This window comes from Juglans microcarpa x Juglans regia, chromosome 7S, assembly GCF_004785595.1.
Source record: "Juglans microcarpa x Juglans regia isolate MS1-56 chromosome 7S, Jm3101_v1.0, whole genome shotgun sequence".
In the NCBI taxonomy this organism is placed as follows: domain Eukaryota; kingdom Viridiplantae; phylum Streptophyta; class Magnoliopsida; order Fagales; family Juglandaceae; genus Juglans; species Juglans microcarpa x Juglans regia.
In genome coordinates this window covers 13,320,670-13,336,509 of record NC_054607.1, presented here as the reverse complement: position 1 = coordinate 13,336,509, position 15,840 = coordinate 13,320,670, and the positions used below count along the sequence as shown (strand labels likewise).

Here is a 15,840-nt window from a genome sequence, read left to right as displayed (position 1 = left end):
TGAACCTTTGGGGCATATATGTCTTAATGAAATCCTAAAAAGATGAAACCCCTCTTTTTAGCTATTGCCCATTATTTTACATTACTTTCAATTATTTATTTGTCAAATCATCAGTTTTATGCTTTCTCTTTATGGGTCATTTGTCTCCTACTTCTTTGGGCCATGTACTTATTTTATCCTCAGAAGTCCCTATATGTAAGCATTTGAATGATCAAAATCTATTAGAACGTGTTTTCTTCTCATTATTTTAGTGCCGAAACTTGAGTTCCAACCCCTAAAAGTGTCAAAAAAAAAAAAAAAAACCTTCTTAACAAATTTCGCCCCTCTCAAACCTGTAGTGAGGGGACTCAAAATGAGTCGCAAGTGGCTTTGCAGCAGTCAACCAGACTGGGTGTCATGATATTTTCATGTCGATATTCTCTTCCAAATTTGGTACTCACCTGTTCTTGTGAATGCAAAATTGAAATGGACCAAATCATAAGGTTGCCACCTGAGAAGCATGATACGGTAGGTTAGGAGGCCGAAACAACATTGCTTTGATGTTCACAATTAAATGATGGCCTGGAATGATTAGTTGATGAGAAAAATCACACTGAGTATAGCTCATGCTAAAATACCCATGAGATATGCATGTTTTTGTAATATTTTAAACCCTTCTACCGAGGGATGATGTTCTTTGGAAAAAATAGAGTTTACGAAAAATGGAGAATTCTAGGAAATTTGTTTTGTGCTCGATGTTGATTATGATGGGTATTGTTTTTGCAGAGAGCAGAAACACTGTTCTTCACAGGGTTGGAGGTGGGAGAAACACTTGGGCACCTAATATCAACTTTACTGAGTGGTCGAGTCACGAGCAGTTCTACGTGGGTGATTGGCTATGTAAGTTGCCTCCATTCCCATGCACGAGTATGAACTTTTTCATTTTCATTTCTTTCTTTCAATCTCTAAAAGCTCACCCCGAAATTCATATATAATCATACTGATTTCTCACCCTATATGACATTTTCTTCCAATTTAAGATTTTGGGTTTGATAAGCAACTCTACAATGTTCTGGAAGTGAACAAGACGAGCTACGACAATTGCATTGACAAAGACTTCATAACGAACATTACTAGGGGTGGTCGAGACGTGTTTAATCTCACTGAGGCAAAGCCATTTTATTTCCTCAGTAGCAGAGGCTATTGCTCTAAGGGAATGAAAGTTGCAGTCTATGTTTATGATTTTGAGCCTCCATTTGCAGCCCCACTCCTGGTCTATAATGGTTACCCGAGGATTATCTGCAGTCGGACGATCCAACATGTGCTGCTTGCTGCAGCTTTTAGTGTATTCCACTCTTTTCAAATACAACTGAATTAGATGGATTTCAGAGCACACTATATATCGCCCTTTTTCTTCAAAGTTTTTGCAAGGATGTGTACATTTATGATTTAACGTAATAAAGACTCGCAGATAATCCAGTCGTATGCACTGCACATCCAATCGCTTCCGCGGGGGGGGGGGGTTGATTGCTCCCCTTGTACCAAGTTAAATTACAATAAAACCCCTACTAACGTTCCCTATTGGAGGGAGGAAGCCAAATCCCTTTATTTTACATGCTCTGATGGATGTGAGAGATTAATCAAGCGAAAGAATAAGTGGATGTGAGAGAGATTCAGCGACAATTTGATACATTAACAGGAACATAATCTAAGTGCATCCCACCCTAAAATCCGCTCGTAACTCGAACAAAACCACAAGTGACTGAATATCAGAGCATGTAGTAAATACATGCAACCAAACCGACCACAAAACAGGCAGCATACAAGAACTGAAGGTAAGACGTAGCTACCAAAAAGGTTCAAGTTACTGCTTGGTCTGAGATCTTTCAAAAGTTTAGGCTATATACAGAGACAAGGCGTCCAAAATAGTCATTTTACATATTCAGAGACAGGCCTCAACAAAAGAACATGGAGTTGCAGACATTCTCCTGTAATCTGGGCAGTTGCGGGACAGGAACAGCTCCAGCAGATGTCAATCCGCCATGGCTTGAAGATGTCTCAGACATGTCTTCAAATTTCACGAACTGCCCAATCTGGGTGGCTGCCAGGTGTGCATAGCATATTGGAGCAACTGCACAGATGGGGAGCAAAATTTACAGGACAAAAGAGAGAAAAAAAAGCTGTAAAGTTTTACATTTTTAATATATTAAAAGGGTCAGAGGCAGGTTTGAGCAATGAAGTAGAACATTATCCTGCGTAAGATAAATTGGTTAAATCTACAAAAATAAGTAAATGCATCATCATAATAATCTCTGAATTACCTACAGAAATGGCAGTGGTGCTTCTTTGATACCTGCATTAATACAATTCAATATGACTTTAATAGCAAACCATAGCTCAAAACAAATTATTCAAGCAGCCTTCAAGGCCAAATATTTACTTACACGTATGATAGAGAATGCACAAGCTCCTGCAGATCGTCGGATGAAAATCCAACCTCATCCAAGAGGACGTGATAATGAGTGGGCCTTGTGGTCCCCTGCAAAAAGAAGATTGAAACGAGCATAGTGAAAACCAGCATATCTATTTATTCATATCAACAAATAAATATTTTTCCAGGACAGTTGAAATATCTAACAGATTAGGACCAACAAACCAAAACTCACAATCATTCCAGCATGTGCACATAGATAGAAATCGTTGTTTCTCGGATGACAAACTTTGTTATCTATAATAGTTCCTGCCAAGAGAAAAGGAAACGGGGGGAAAAAGCAAAGTTTAAAATGCTTGACCAAAGCCATAAACATGTAACAACAAAACTTTGGGCACCCTTACCAGGGGGAACGTTGTCAGGAGAGCCAGGCTGGAAGAATTTAGTATGGTGGTTTTTCTGTGCAACAATAACAACAAACTTGGGGGACCACTTGTCATCAAGAAATTTGCAGGCCTAGAAATATAAACAAGCATGAAGTCATCTCCAAACTAAGCAAAGTCGCAGGCTTTACATATATAATTGAAGAGTTTTGATTAGGCTAAAGAACCTCAATTATTTGATCCAGTTCAATGTTCAAAACTTGGTTGAATTGAGACTCACTGACTCCATCCCTATATCAAAGAAATTCAATTAAGTGGGAAATTACAGAACCATACAGTATTTTAAATGAAAATCAACCTTGATATGACCAACATAGACATGCTCACATAATCTATTTGGACATGAATTATATCTGTAGTCACCAAACAAAAATAAAATGCTAAGATTTGGACATACTAACATAATAATACTGTAGTCACCAAACTAACTATAATGCACCCTTTCACCAACATTTTAGGAAACAGTAGGTCATAATAAGATAAACAGAAGCATATAAACTCAAGTACAAAATAATACACCCCGCCCCCCCCAAAAAAAAAGGCACCACAAAGGAAAAGAAATATTTACATCCGCACCCATTCACTGCAGACAACATAATTGAACAATCACTACATTCAACAAGTATGATGATCCTTTACTGCATGAGGTAAGTTGGTTCTATTTTATAATGACCTGAGATGAAGAGCAGAACTAGAACTCACAACAAAGTCAATAATTATCAGAGCAAAGAAAAAAAAAACACCATTGATCAGATCTTGCAAGGAAAAAATGCTAGAACCAAAGAAAAGTTCTTGTGTTGGCCATTATGCAAAAACAATAAAAGACCCTCATTTACTCTCCTCTGATATTGCATATGAAATCCACTTGACAATTTAAAGAAGCATTCAGAAATTATATGCAAGGTATTATAACAGGTTTGTCCACAAAAATATACCTCAAATGCCCATAAATTCGGAGCATTGAGTTTTGGTATGCTAAAAATTGAAACTTAGTGCCTAAGCCTGGATGCAGAGAAGAATCTTGCGGAGGATTTATAGAAAAAACCAAAAAATCTATACCCCAAAAAGCAATAGTAAAACAAACAAACTCATGGGTAGAAACTTGAAGGTCGTCCACAATAAAAACATACAAGGATATGATCTTACAAGCCAATAAAAATACAAGGCTACTAGGTTCTAGTTGGAAGAATCTCAGATGCCACCAATTTTAACAAAGGAAATGACAAACTTTAGAACAAGACTTGCAGAGACGAACACAGATTTGTTTTAACAAAAACAAGAAACAATTAATTCATAGGTTATGATCCATTTGTCACCTGCAGTTGTAGACATGAATTATCTCAGAAATATTGGGTCTAAATTGCATCAGCTTACCGATCTTAATTCCCAGTAAATCCTAATTCTGAAAACATGTGAATGACAATGACAACAGCATATGTAAACAATATAAATTCCAGGGTTTTTTAATATATCTTTTATGTTTTGACTTCAAACCAATTTATGATTCTTGGTTTCCATCGGGTCTCCATTAAGACTAGCACCAGAATAGGTTCCAAAACAAAAGGTTTTAAATGTGAATACCTTTTTTCACAAAGACCGAAAGCAAATAAAAATTGGCAATTCACACACAGACAGTTTCATCAAAGAGAGACAGAAGTTAATAAGTTTTAAAACCTAATTTGCATTTGTATCAGTATATTTTTTTCAAAGCTCTTGCTTTAGTTCTCGTCACTTGAGTTGTCTGCATACTCTTGTACGCAAATGGGCGGATAAACAAAATTTCAAAATCATCCAACTTCACATGCTTCACTTTGTCCATAATATACCTGACATTTCCAGATTTCTACTGTTTTCTGAAATAAAAATTCTTTGCAACTGAAGAGAAATAAAACCTTAATATGACCAATTGTGAGTACTTTCAAATTACATTTGAGGATAGATAACATTGTGAACAGAATACGTTCAAGTAACTTTTACATTGGCATCATAAAAGAAACACAAACCTGAATATTATGATCTGATCAGGCTTCCGTTTCCCTGAACTTGTATAGAAATCTAGGAGAAGCTCCCTGAAATGTGAAACTGTATAATTTGAGTCTAGAAGCATAAGATTTAGTCATAGGAGTAAAACAGAGACACAGGAAAAATGAAGGTGTCTATGAGAGTCTCTCAACCTTTTTAAATGAGAAATCACCAGGAACTTTTTCTTACATTTATTTCATTTTATAATTTTCTCCAATTATTCAATTGCGTATCATTGATTCTATTTGCTTTTCTCTATTTGGCTCATTAATATTTGAACCTAATACCAATTACATACGCCCAATACCAATCTCAACCCCATCCTTTAGCACTTGAGTCAAAGCCCAAGGACAGAACAGATCTGCCTATTAATAAGGGTACAAATTAATCTCTCTCCCAACCTGCCTCCCCACCAAAAAATCAAAAAAACTGATAGAAAAGAGAATAAACTTAAAACATTACTGCACAATCAAAAGCATGAAGGTAGGAAACCTACCTAAATATGCCTTCATCTTCAGTTTCAGACACTCGCTTGAACAAAGAATCTATCATTTCAACCTTTGGGGACTGTGTCCGAACAGAAGCCCTATATTTAGAAATCAATGGCCATTGCCTTGAGCTGACAACCTACGAGTTTCATTAAAAGATCCACAAAAAAATATTAGTAGGATCTTTTTTTCAATGAAGTTATAACTTAACAGAGTAAACAATTGTTCAATGGATTTCCTAATCAAATTGATGAAACAAAGATGGCATGTTACCGCAGCAATTGATGGTAGGTCAGACTGCCCAGGAGAACCATGTGACACATCCATCCCAACTATGATGGTGGGAGCCTTGGAAACCATGGGGATAGTAGGAGAGTGTTCAACCGCTAGTACTGAGTTCAAACCACCCAGCTGTAATTAAGATTTAAGGAAAAAGAAAAGAAACAAGGATGATGAAACAGGTGGACCAAAATCTTTTTAACCCAACAAATAATTTGGATCTGGAAGCAGAACAATGGGGGGAAAGATAAGAGTGCAGTTAAAAAGCTAAAACCCACGCAGCAGCTCACCTTTGCATTGATCTTTAAGAGGACATTGGTAAGATATTGGTCATTAACCCTTGTAGGAGCAATACACTGGGTGACTATTCCAAACTCAGCGAGGTTTTTTCTTTTCCATGGCCCTTTTAAGAGACAATAAATTCCATGTTATAGACACTTGGTAGGGTAATTAACAGTCTCAATAGAGAAATTGACCAAATCTTGGTAGAGTAATTAACAATCATAATAGAGAGATTGACCAAATTATCATACCATAGAGATCAGAATTTTTCCTCTCAGGAAGCAGGCAAAGAAGAAACTGTGGAGCACCAGGAAGTTTTGACTGTATCTCCTCAAACATCTTCTCCACTCTAACCACAGGAGGAGCTCGTCTACTCTGGGGATTCTCTTGAAACACATTGAATGGAGGATCTATAAGCTATACACCAAACAGAGGAAAATGAACTGTCAGTTACTAGATAATACATTGATGTATTCATATCAGGAATAAACTTACAATTCCTTTTAGTTCTCCACATTTAATCAGATCCCGTACAAGACCCTGCATATCACATCGTGCTGAGAAGTTAACGACTGCCCACTTTCCTATCTTCGTTGGCTGCACTAATTTCTACATAAAAATATGAAAATACAGTGAGAATACCAGAATGAAAATCATAACAAGTAGAAAACACAACAAATACCTTATTGTTGAAGTTCCATCTTCCATTCCTAGGAAAGAAATCCTCCCCATTTCCCACTTTCAACTGTTTAGAAAACAAAAGAGATTATTCTACATGCAACTTGACCACTCAATTGTAGAACTATAGAAAAAAAATTCGATAAAGAGGAAACAAAAATCATTATATTAAAAAAACCAGAGATCTACCCTTGGAACTGGCAGAACGCGACCTTCCACTTGAGTGAAGCTGGTACTAATTGAAATGCCACATGATTGTAGCATAGGTTCAGAGTCATAATTACTGCTTCTCAAAGCCTGCAGCAGAACTTAAGGACTTCAAATTTGAAAGAAAAATAAAACAATTTTAATATCGTCATTCAAAAGTAGAGCAAAGACACCTACTTCAGACAAAACCTTCATTCTCTCATTTGGCTTTTGTCTTGATTTTTCCACTAGAGAAGATCTTTGAAGCGTGGATAGAGATTTCGTGTAGCGTTGCAAGGAAACCAATGAACAGAGCTAAAGAAAGTGCAATATAGACCACCATAAATACAACCCATTCATCATTTCAACAGTATTAGTTACATAACTATATCCCATCAATTCACCTCAACAGGGAAATAAGTAGGACGCTTTGGCTTCCCAACATTGATACATGGTAAGTCTCCAGAATAACGCAATTCTATACCACGATGATTAACAAAATAATCATAAACAGTCACGTCAATTGTACTGTCGCCATCCACATCCTTGCCATTCCTCTGCTTCAGTGTAAACCTTAAAACAGAAAGCATAAAAATTATTCCAAAAACAGTGTTATAATAAGGACCATCAAAATTAGGTGCAATAACTATGATCAATTTCGACGCAATCGAAGAAAAAGAAAACAGGTTGAAACACAACAGGAAGTATACATTTGCTCTTTGCATGGTTTCTCACTCAATCCAGTTATCTTGTACTCTGTATTGGAAGGATTTGTTTTCATTCTAAGATTTTTGAGCATTCGTTTAGCCTGTCAATAGAAGCAACAGAGAGCGACAAGTCAGAAAAAGAAACCAAGTGGCAAAATAAAAGACAGATGCAGAGATGTTAGTATAATTACCTTAGACCAATCAAGGGAATAGGGATCCCTCACATTCTGGTTGGCAATTAAAAAATCTACCACAGGTCCAGGCTGTATAATCATGGTAGTTGATACATCTGGACAGAGGCAAAAAAAAAAAACAAGTGATGAAAATAATAGGTGCAGAGATAGATTAAGATATAACATGCTATAACTGGGTTACCAATATTCAGGGATAAGCCACCCTGGGAGGTCCTAAAACTTGAATGAAATCCTCTGCAGCCAAGAACGCCACCTCCTACATCTGCAAAATTTCTGGGATTATTGTGAAAGAACGATTGGCGAACAAGGAGGCAGCCCCTGCAATAGTTGGAAATGATTTTATCTTAAGTAAAATTAAGCTAAAATCGCCCAGACAATGCACAGATAACTGTGAAAAATCAAATAAATATAATTCCCTCACTGTTTAGCAGCATGCTGCCTCAAAATAATATCAAGCACTCTAAGGGCTTCTTGGGAGTTCTCTGACTCCTGACCTCGTAGTGCATTCGCAATCGCCTGCATAGGGATTTTGGAAGCAAAACTAATCTCCACTCGGAATGTCTTGGACCGGTACGGACGCCGCATTCTCTTTCTGTCACTCTCATTTGGACTTCCACGGCCATCAGGGCTAGAGTTTCCATTATTTCTACACATAAGTTTTCTCAAAATTAAAGCCAAACCAACAACAACAAAGAAATCCAAGAACCAAAATCAACCATAAACCATGCATACCTGTTTGATAGGATATCCTCAAGTACAACAGTAAACTCAAGTTTGTTGCGGGGCAGTGGGCCAACAGTAAACAAACTCTTTTCCCCATCATAGGCAAAGTACTTTCCAGATAACTCAGTATCATAAGTTTCCTGCACCCTATCAATCACCCTTCTTCCAATACCTTTGCCATCTACAGGACGCCCCTCTTCATATGTCACAGAAACCTGTATGAAAGATAGCAGTTCAAATATACATGAATAAGTTGGAAAACTGAAATTTTCTTGAAAACCCAAAATGAGAGTGGTGTATGAGAGAAATATACACAGTAGTGGAAGAAATGGCCATCAATATTGCTGACCATAACTTTGAAGTTATTAGTAAGCAAAGGTATTTTTTGCCCTTTGTTTCCAAGGCCACGCCTAGCTATAGGAACTCGGACAACTTTTTTCTTAACAGGTTCAGGAGGCTGTTCAGGTTCAGGAGCTTGTTCATGTTCAGCACGCAACGGAACAATATCTGGTGGGATAACAGGGGGAGGAGGTGGCAATGCTTCCTGTCCACTGTCTCCATTTTTTGTCTTATTATCATCTGGCTCAAATGAATCCATAACCAAACCGAGAATAGAGACGCTGCGAATCCTATGAACAATCATGACAGGATACAAATCAAGTTTTACGAAACCATTACTCCTACAAGAACATGAGACCTCTTAGAATTGAGCTGTAAATAAACTAAACTACTTGAGAAACCACTCCACGTCTACTCGGCAAAACCATTAAAACTTACAACTCGTAAAAATCTGCTCGACTCATATAAGTTCGAATAAAATCGAATAACTCGATATTTAATAGTCTCTATGGTATTAGTTTTAAAATTTGCACTTACAATAACACGAATATATAAAAAGATAATAGAAAATAAAGTTCATAATACAATACATGTTACTTGAGTTCTTATCAATAGAATCATTGATGCATATATACAAAAAACATATAAACATGTTTAAAAGAAACCAAAATTTGCCTGTTAAAATTAAGTAGCATGTGAACAGGCTTGAATTCGATCAAAAAATAAATGAGTTGTACACTAAGATAGAATGTAACTACTTGATAAGTTCAAACTCAATGCACATTTGAATAAAAATTAAACAAACAAATTAACTATCCACTACTCACTCAAACTCAACATGTTTACAACCCTATGTTCAAAACTTCACTAAAAGGTACTGAGTGTAACAGGAATCATATATTCTATAGCTTTAAATTACATGATAAAAATTCATATATGAATAAAGCATTCAAACGATGTACTTACCATGAAGGCAATAGAGAAAAGATCAACATATAAAGGCAACAATAATAACAAAATATGTAAAAGAAACACAGATCTTAATACCGAATTGGTTCTCAAGCTCTCTTACTTTTATAACTTTAAACCTTAACATAAATGATCAGAAATCTCGAATAAATTATTATTATTATTTTTTTCTTTTTTTTTTTTTTCTTTTTTTATGGTCGGGGAACCTCTCCAAGGCAGGGCCCTTTGAACAAAACAAAAGGGCATGTAATCTCCAACCAAGTAGGCATACTTTTTATAGACTAAAAGCACAAAGGAAAAAAAAAATGACAAAAAGCTAGACAACTATGCAAATGCTTTTTATTGCTGATCCTTAACCATAAGAACCAAAGTCAAAACACAACTATTGAAGACAAATTTCAAGGGAAATGAACAGCAGCATATTTGGAGGGCGCAAATTTATGGAAGGAAACATTCCCAGGAAAACATTTTCCTGCATAGTAATAAGCAATAGAATCTGGAACGAGCCTCAGAAAAAGTACTAAGCCGTAGTAGTTTAAAAAAAATCTCTGGCAAACCATAAAATTGCGGAACACTCTTGAAATTCACAAACACCGGAATAAAAATAAAATATGCACGAAACCGCAGTTCAGAACATAATAGAAAATTTCACAAAAAAAAAAAAAAAGTTCACATTAAAGAGCAATGAAACTTTATTATACCCAAATGGCTAGAGTCTGATGTGTAAAAAATGTCATGTCAAACTAGGAGAAACCAGAAATCACAACCTACTCAGTCACAAATGTCCCCACTTTCGTTAACCAGAGCCAGGCATGTAAGGAGCAGTTTTTAGAGACACATTAACCCAAACCAGACATGCAAGGAGCAGTTTCGGGAGACACATTAAGCCAAACAAGACATGCAAGCAAGAATAAGATATATTCACAGAGCGTAATACCTAAAAGTTCAACAAAACGCTGCTGAAAGAGTAAGCCCCGGAATTCCAGTAACGCTGCAAGCAAAAAAGGGCAAAATAAGTGCAGATCGACATTTTGAACGTTATATACCCAAATAAACTGTCCTAGAGAGAATAAAAACAAAAACACTGCAGGAACCAAGTTTAAAAGACAGGATAAAAAACACAACAAAATTTCCTAAACAAACAGTTAAGGAAAAAAAAAAAAAAATTAGTGACCGAATCTTATCATAAAGCCTCTAAAATTTTTAAAAATAACAAAAACAAAAAACAAATCGATTATAGTTAAAGCCTCAAAGCAGGGAGATTTCTGTAACCCCAGAAGCAGAAACAGAGACAACAGTCGCAGATCGAGCTCACACACATGCAACACCTAAAAAGCACTCAACAAAGCATAAACAAGAGCAGCAACCAGAATGAAGGAACACAAAAAGAAACACTCTCTGGAAACAACAGTAAACACTTTCCCAGACAGCAAAATCTGCAGTAGACAAAAGAACACGGAGAGCCTTAAAAACTGGGGGCTAGGCCAAACTTACAGTTATCTATGAGAGTTGAAGAAGGCAGTGAAACGCTCAAAATGAATGACTGACTGGTGACTTGAATTTCTAAAATGGGGGTTCAGAAAGAGAGAGAGCCTCCTCTGTGTGCATGTCAACGCTCTCTCAAAAAGAGCGTGATATCAGCAGAAGGCCAACATTTACGCCCGAAACCCCATGTCATGTTTGCAGCGCGGATTACGTCGCTGTGTCATGGTCACTTGACGGCTCAGATTTTTGGGCTTCTTGCATTCACGGTGGATGATCGGTTCGTTACACTGTACCGGCCAGCTTTTCTTAAATGACGGTCACCGTACTTCACGCCCTCTCGTATGGAGGTTATGTCATGTCAAACTCTGCTAGTGCTGCCGCGTGTTCTCCAAAATCCTGTAATATTCTTTTCTGTTTTGACGGTTTCAGTTGGGTATAAACTAGGAGACCAAACAGGCAAAAATTCGAAAATGTTATATTAGTTTAAGGATATATTTGTTAAGTGAGATAAGATATAAAATTTTCATTTAATTTTATTATTATATTTTTTAAAATTTTTTTACAAAATATAAAAAATAATTGAATAAATTTTAAAATAATAATAATATTAAAAAATAATATTTTAAAATTTTATCTAAAACCAAAAATTATCATCTCACTATCCATATTCTAATGAGAAAAACTCAAGTCGGTCGGGTAAAAATGTGATTTTTACACCAACCAATAAACACTGGCCACGTAGGAGGTGCAGCTCCCAACACCTACACCCACATGCAAGAATCAGAACCTCCTTCCCTTCAGAACCCTTCCTCTCCCCTTCCCCGTCTCTCTCACGTATAGGCGCACATCCAATCGATAGATCCAGTGTCAAACCAAACAAATAGCTAGCAATGCTTCGATCAAAAGCAATTACCTAGTCCTACCGAACTAAATTTTTCATCCTAGAGACTTCAGCCAAGAAAAGGGTACGCTTTTTTGTGCATGTTCATTTATTTACTTTCTTCGTCATTTTTTGTGAGTTTCTTTATTTCTTATCCTTATAAATTATGTAGTGTTTATTAATTGGTTCTTCAGCATCTCTTCTTTTTATGAAATGTATGTTTATGCTTTGAATGTACTCATATGAAAGGATGAGAGAATTTTCGTTCCAATTGGATATGGAGCAGACCCAAGCGGGGTACAAGACAGCAGTGATGCCATATTGCAGGCCTTGGGAGATGCCGTCCAAATGCAAAGTGGGCTGGAGTTGCTTCTTGGCATTAGCGACTTCGGAGGTGTGACAATTCATTTGCAAGGTGGAGACTACAAAATCAGCAAACCGATAAGGTTCCCTTCATTTGGCGATGGCAATTTTTCTGGGAGCGAGATCAGATGGCCGATTTAATTTTCTGGGGGCAAGATCTGGATGTGTTCGATGCAGGGACGTCGATTTATTGCAGATGGGGGGAGGGAGAGGGAGAGAAACAAATTGCTTTCATTACCTGTATGCGGGTGCAACACCCACTTTGTTGAGACGCCTATGTGGCAGCACCTGATTGGCGGGGAGTACTACTCTATCCTAAAACTTCGTTCCGGTTATGCTCCAGTTATAATAGAGATGGATTCTGAATTTTTAAAATTTTTTAATCGGAGCCAAAGTTGTAGATGTGGTTGGATCAACTCCAACTAGGATTCTATTTTACAATTCAATTCCATTTTTAGTAGTGTACATATGCATAAACTAAATTCAATACTATATTAGTATGAGTTTATTCTTATAAAATAATATACTTATACTATAATATTAATATACTAATACTAGTTTACTATATTTAAATATCATAGTATTACTATTATACATAATCAAATGTAGAAATAAATTAGGGACTAGTATTTAAATAAATCTAATATAATAAGTTAATAACACATATATTAATTTACTAAAATATAATAACATGTAATCAGATACTAGAAAGTCTAGTATATAATTAAGTTAGACATTATTATATTAACATGTAATATTAATGTATAATAATATGTAATTAGACATTATAGTATAAGTCTTGTATAGGAATAAATTAAACATTAGTATAGAAATAAATTAAACATTAGTATATAAATAACTAAAAATCTAGTATAATAAATTAATAACACATAATACTAAAATTTTAAAGTATAATAACGTATAATTAGACACTAGAAATGAATTTAGTGTAGAAATAAGTTAGACACTAGTATAATATAATAACATGTAATTAGATACTAAAAATAATATGTAATATTATAGTACGATAACATATAATTAGATACTATAGTATAAGTCTAATATAAAAATAAGTTAGATATTTGTATAGAATTAAATTAGCAATAAATTATTTAGTTTTAGTTTTTAATTTTTTAGAAAATTTGAAATTTAAAAGCCCATAAAAAATTCTTTTTTTAAAATGGGAAAGTCTAAATCCTACTCCGCTTCAACAAGTCAAAGTCGAAATTGGATCAGAGACTACAAAAATAGAATTCGAAGTCAGAGTTCAAATTTGAACTCTAACAAAATAAGGATCAAAATCAGATTTAGGAAAATTTAACTTCAACTAAATCGGTACTCACTCCTAGTATAAACCCAGAAAAAAAAATGATAAAACAACAATCCTTTTACAATTTTTCTACAATTTTCAAATAAAATAATATTTTTTGAAACATTTATTTTAATTTGATTTGTTTGAATTTTAAAAAAAATATTATTTTATTAATAAGTGTAAATAAAATTATGTTGGGCTGTAAATCTATCATTGCTCATATCCATCTATTTCAAAAGTTGATCTCTCCCTCTCTCATTCCAGAACCCTCTCTCTCACTCAAAAAAAAAAAAATACCCTTTAAATTTGATTTTTGCCGGAGAAGGCCTCCTCCTACTTCTCCCTCTCCTTCTCTCATTTCTCCTTTCTCATCCTCCTTCTCCCTCTCATTCTCTCATTTTTTTAGTTTATTTTTCATTATTCATGATCGAAAAAGTCAAATCTATAGTTTTCCAACAACTCTTGAGAGACATGCGCAGCACAAGAAATATATTATGTATGGTGACGGAATGTATTTGTTTATTTATATATTTTTTAGAGGGGACTCGAAGGAGGAGAGGGTCAAACATGGAAATTCGTAAACTTTGGAAGGGTACAGAGCTTATGGGCCAACGTTGATTAAAATCTCGTCTTGTTAGAGCATCCTTGATGGGCACTAAGATGAACCTAGTCTTAAAGATTTTTTGCAAGTTCCAGGTGGGTCAATTATAAGGTCAAGAGCCAAGAAGATCAATGAGGCAATGCAAGGATTGGTACAATCTACTTGGGATGAAGCTAGCAAGACTCCAACACTCAAAATGGACTTGAAGGATGAAGATCAAGTTTTGACTCATTTGATAAGCTATGAAAGAGGGCAACGACAAGACATAAAAGCTTTGGACTCTTGAAGGATTTCAACTTGTTTAATTCATTTAAATGACTTATTTTATTAGTTAGAATTATTGGGTCTAATTATGAGAAGGACTTATGGGAGGGTCTATTCAAGGGTATGTTGAAAAATTTATTATTTTGTTTAACTAGGGTTTTAAGAAGTATTGTAGCCGAGTTACTATAACGTCATATTGTAGCCGCGACACTATTCACTTAGGGGTATTTTTAAAAGTTAGGACTTTATTTTGGTTAGAGTTTTAATTAGGTTTTGGTTTAAATACTCTTTGTTACCTCATGTTAAGAGTTTTATGAAATTTGTTGAATTTATTCATTGTGAGTTGAATTTATCTCCTCTTGTTCTTGAATGAACTTTTAAACTTATCAAAGGTAAATCATAACCTTTGTAGCATTCTTCCTTGTAATCTGAATTTTTTAGACAAGTTCTTCAACGGATCTAAATTTTAATTGAAACGAGTTCTCTTCGTGTCTAGATTCTTCATCCATTGACTTGATTTTGACTTTCTTAGGTGACTTTTCAATCTTCATTAAATTAGCTAAAGTTTTAGTCAAAGTTTGGCTAATATACCACCTTTTATCTTTTTGCTAATCACTCAAAATTTAAACTCCACATTGGATTAATCATCTCACTCTCTATAATAATAAAATATTATTATTTTGTATCTACTTTTTTAATGCATTTTTTTATTACTCTTTTATTTTCATTTTCATAATCTCCAACAATCTATACATCAACATATATGTAAAATCCGTCTATCAACCTAAATAACTTCATTCTCAAGCTCATAACATTAAAATATATACAAATTCAACTTCATGGTCATATCCAACAACGTAGAAATCAAAATAATACAAGGTTAATTTATAGCTGGCTTGTATACCATAAAGAGAGAGGACCAAACTTAACCATAAAGCTTGACTTGCAAACCAGAGGCAACCCAAGTCTTCAAGGCTAAACAAACTCTGTATCAGAAATTTTACAACATAAAAACTCTGTATTAGAAATTCTACAATATCAAACACACCACTCTGTATCATAGTCCTAAAACTTAAAAACAAGTAACATAAATGGCATTTGGAAATACAACCTTTATGGAGAGAAACGATTCTTTTAATCTCTATAGAACAAATAAAACAGTTACAATTTTCCTCAATCAATATATTTCAGCATCAAAACAAAACTATGGCATTT

The 15,840-nt window shown here is 35.0% G+C and overlaps 2 protein-coding genes across 5 annotated transcripts; one reads left to right on the top strand and one right to left on the bottom strand.

The window, feature by feature from the left end:
- Positions 1–634: 634 nt before the first annotated feature.
- On the top strand, positions 635–1,376 carry LOC121241668 (lamin-like protein). Its single transcript, XM_041139538.1, has 2 exons — positions 635–879; positions 1,020–1,376. The coding sequence occupies exons 1-2, from the start codon at positions 702–704 to the stop codon at positions 1,355–1,357; spliced, it is 516 nt and encodes a 171-aa protein (XP_040995472.1). The 5' UTR covers positions 635–701; the 3' UTR covers positions 1,358–1,376.
- Positions 1,377–1,645: 269 nt separating this feature from the next.
- LOC121241342 (protein argonaute 4A-like) lies at positions 1,646–11,597 on the bottom strand. 4 transcript variants are annotated; one of them, XM_041139078.1, is made up of 24 exons: positions 11,139–11,597; positions 10,658–10,711; positions 8,726–9,041; positions 8,422–8,627; positions 8,111–8,335; positions 7,871–8,007; positions 7,687–7,784; positions 7,499–7,596; positions 7,193–7,361; positions 6,987–7,103; positions 6,792–6,899; positions 6,607–6,669; positions 6,420–6,533; positions 6,176–6,341; positions 5,933–6,045; positions 5,637–5,774; positions 5,372–5,502; positions 4,857–4,922; positions 3,021–3,084; positions 2,815–2,926; positions 2,646–2,719; positions 2,424–2,518; positions 2,301–2,332; positions 1,646–2,110 (listed from the first exon to the last, which is right to left on the bottom strand). In XM_041139078.1, exons 3-24 carry the CDS (start codon positions 9,008–9,010, stop codon positions 1,935–1,937), a joined length of 2,787 nt encoding a protein of 928 aa, XP_040995012.1. In that variant the 5' UTR covers positions 9,011–9,041; positions 10,658–10,711; positions 11,139–11,597; the 3' UTR covers positions 1,646–1,934. The 4 variants fall into 4 exon arrangements, with proteins under 4 accessions (XP_040995012.1, XP_040995011.1, XP_040995010.1 ...); XM_041139077.1 differs by having other exon boundaries at positions 8,726–9,032; XM_041139076.1 differs by having other exon boundaries at positions 11,215–11,597.
- Positions 11,598–15,840: the final 4,243 nt, after the last annotated feature.

Coding starts and splice junctions, on each gene's coding strand:
- LOC121241668 (XM_041139538.1), top strand. CDS start 702: ATGGAGAATTCTAGGAAATTTGTTTTGTGCTCGATGTTGATTATGATG. Junction 880..1,019: donor CTACGTGGGTGATTGGCTAT/GTAAGTTGCCTC, acceptor TTCCAATTTAAG/ATTTTGGGTTTGATAAGCAA.
- LOC121241342 (XM_041139078.1), bottom strand. CDS start 9,010: ATGGATTCATTTGAGCCAGATGATAATAAGACAAAAAATGGAGACAGT. Junction 8,628..8,725: donor GCCATTTCTTCCACTACTGT/GTATATTTCTCT, acceptor TCTTTCATACAG/GTTTCTGTGACATATGAAGA. Junction 6,670..6,791: donor GCGTTCTGCCAGTTCCAAGG/GTAGATCTCTGG, acceptor TTTTCTAAACAG/TTGAAAGTGGGAAATGGGGA.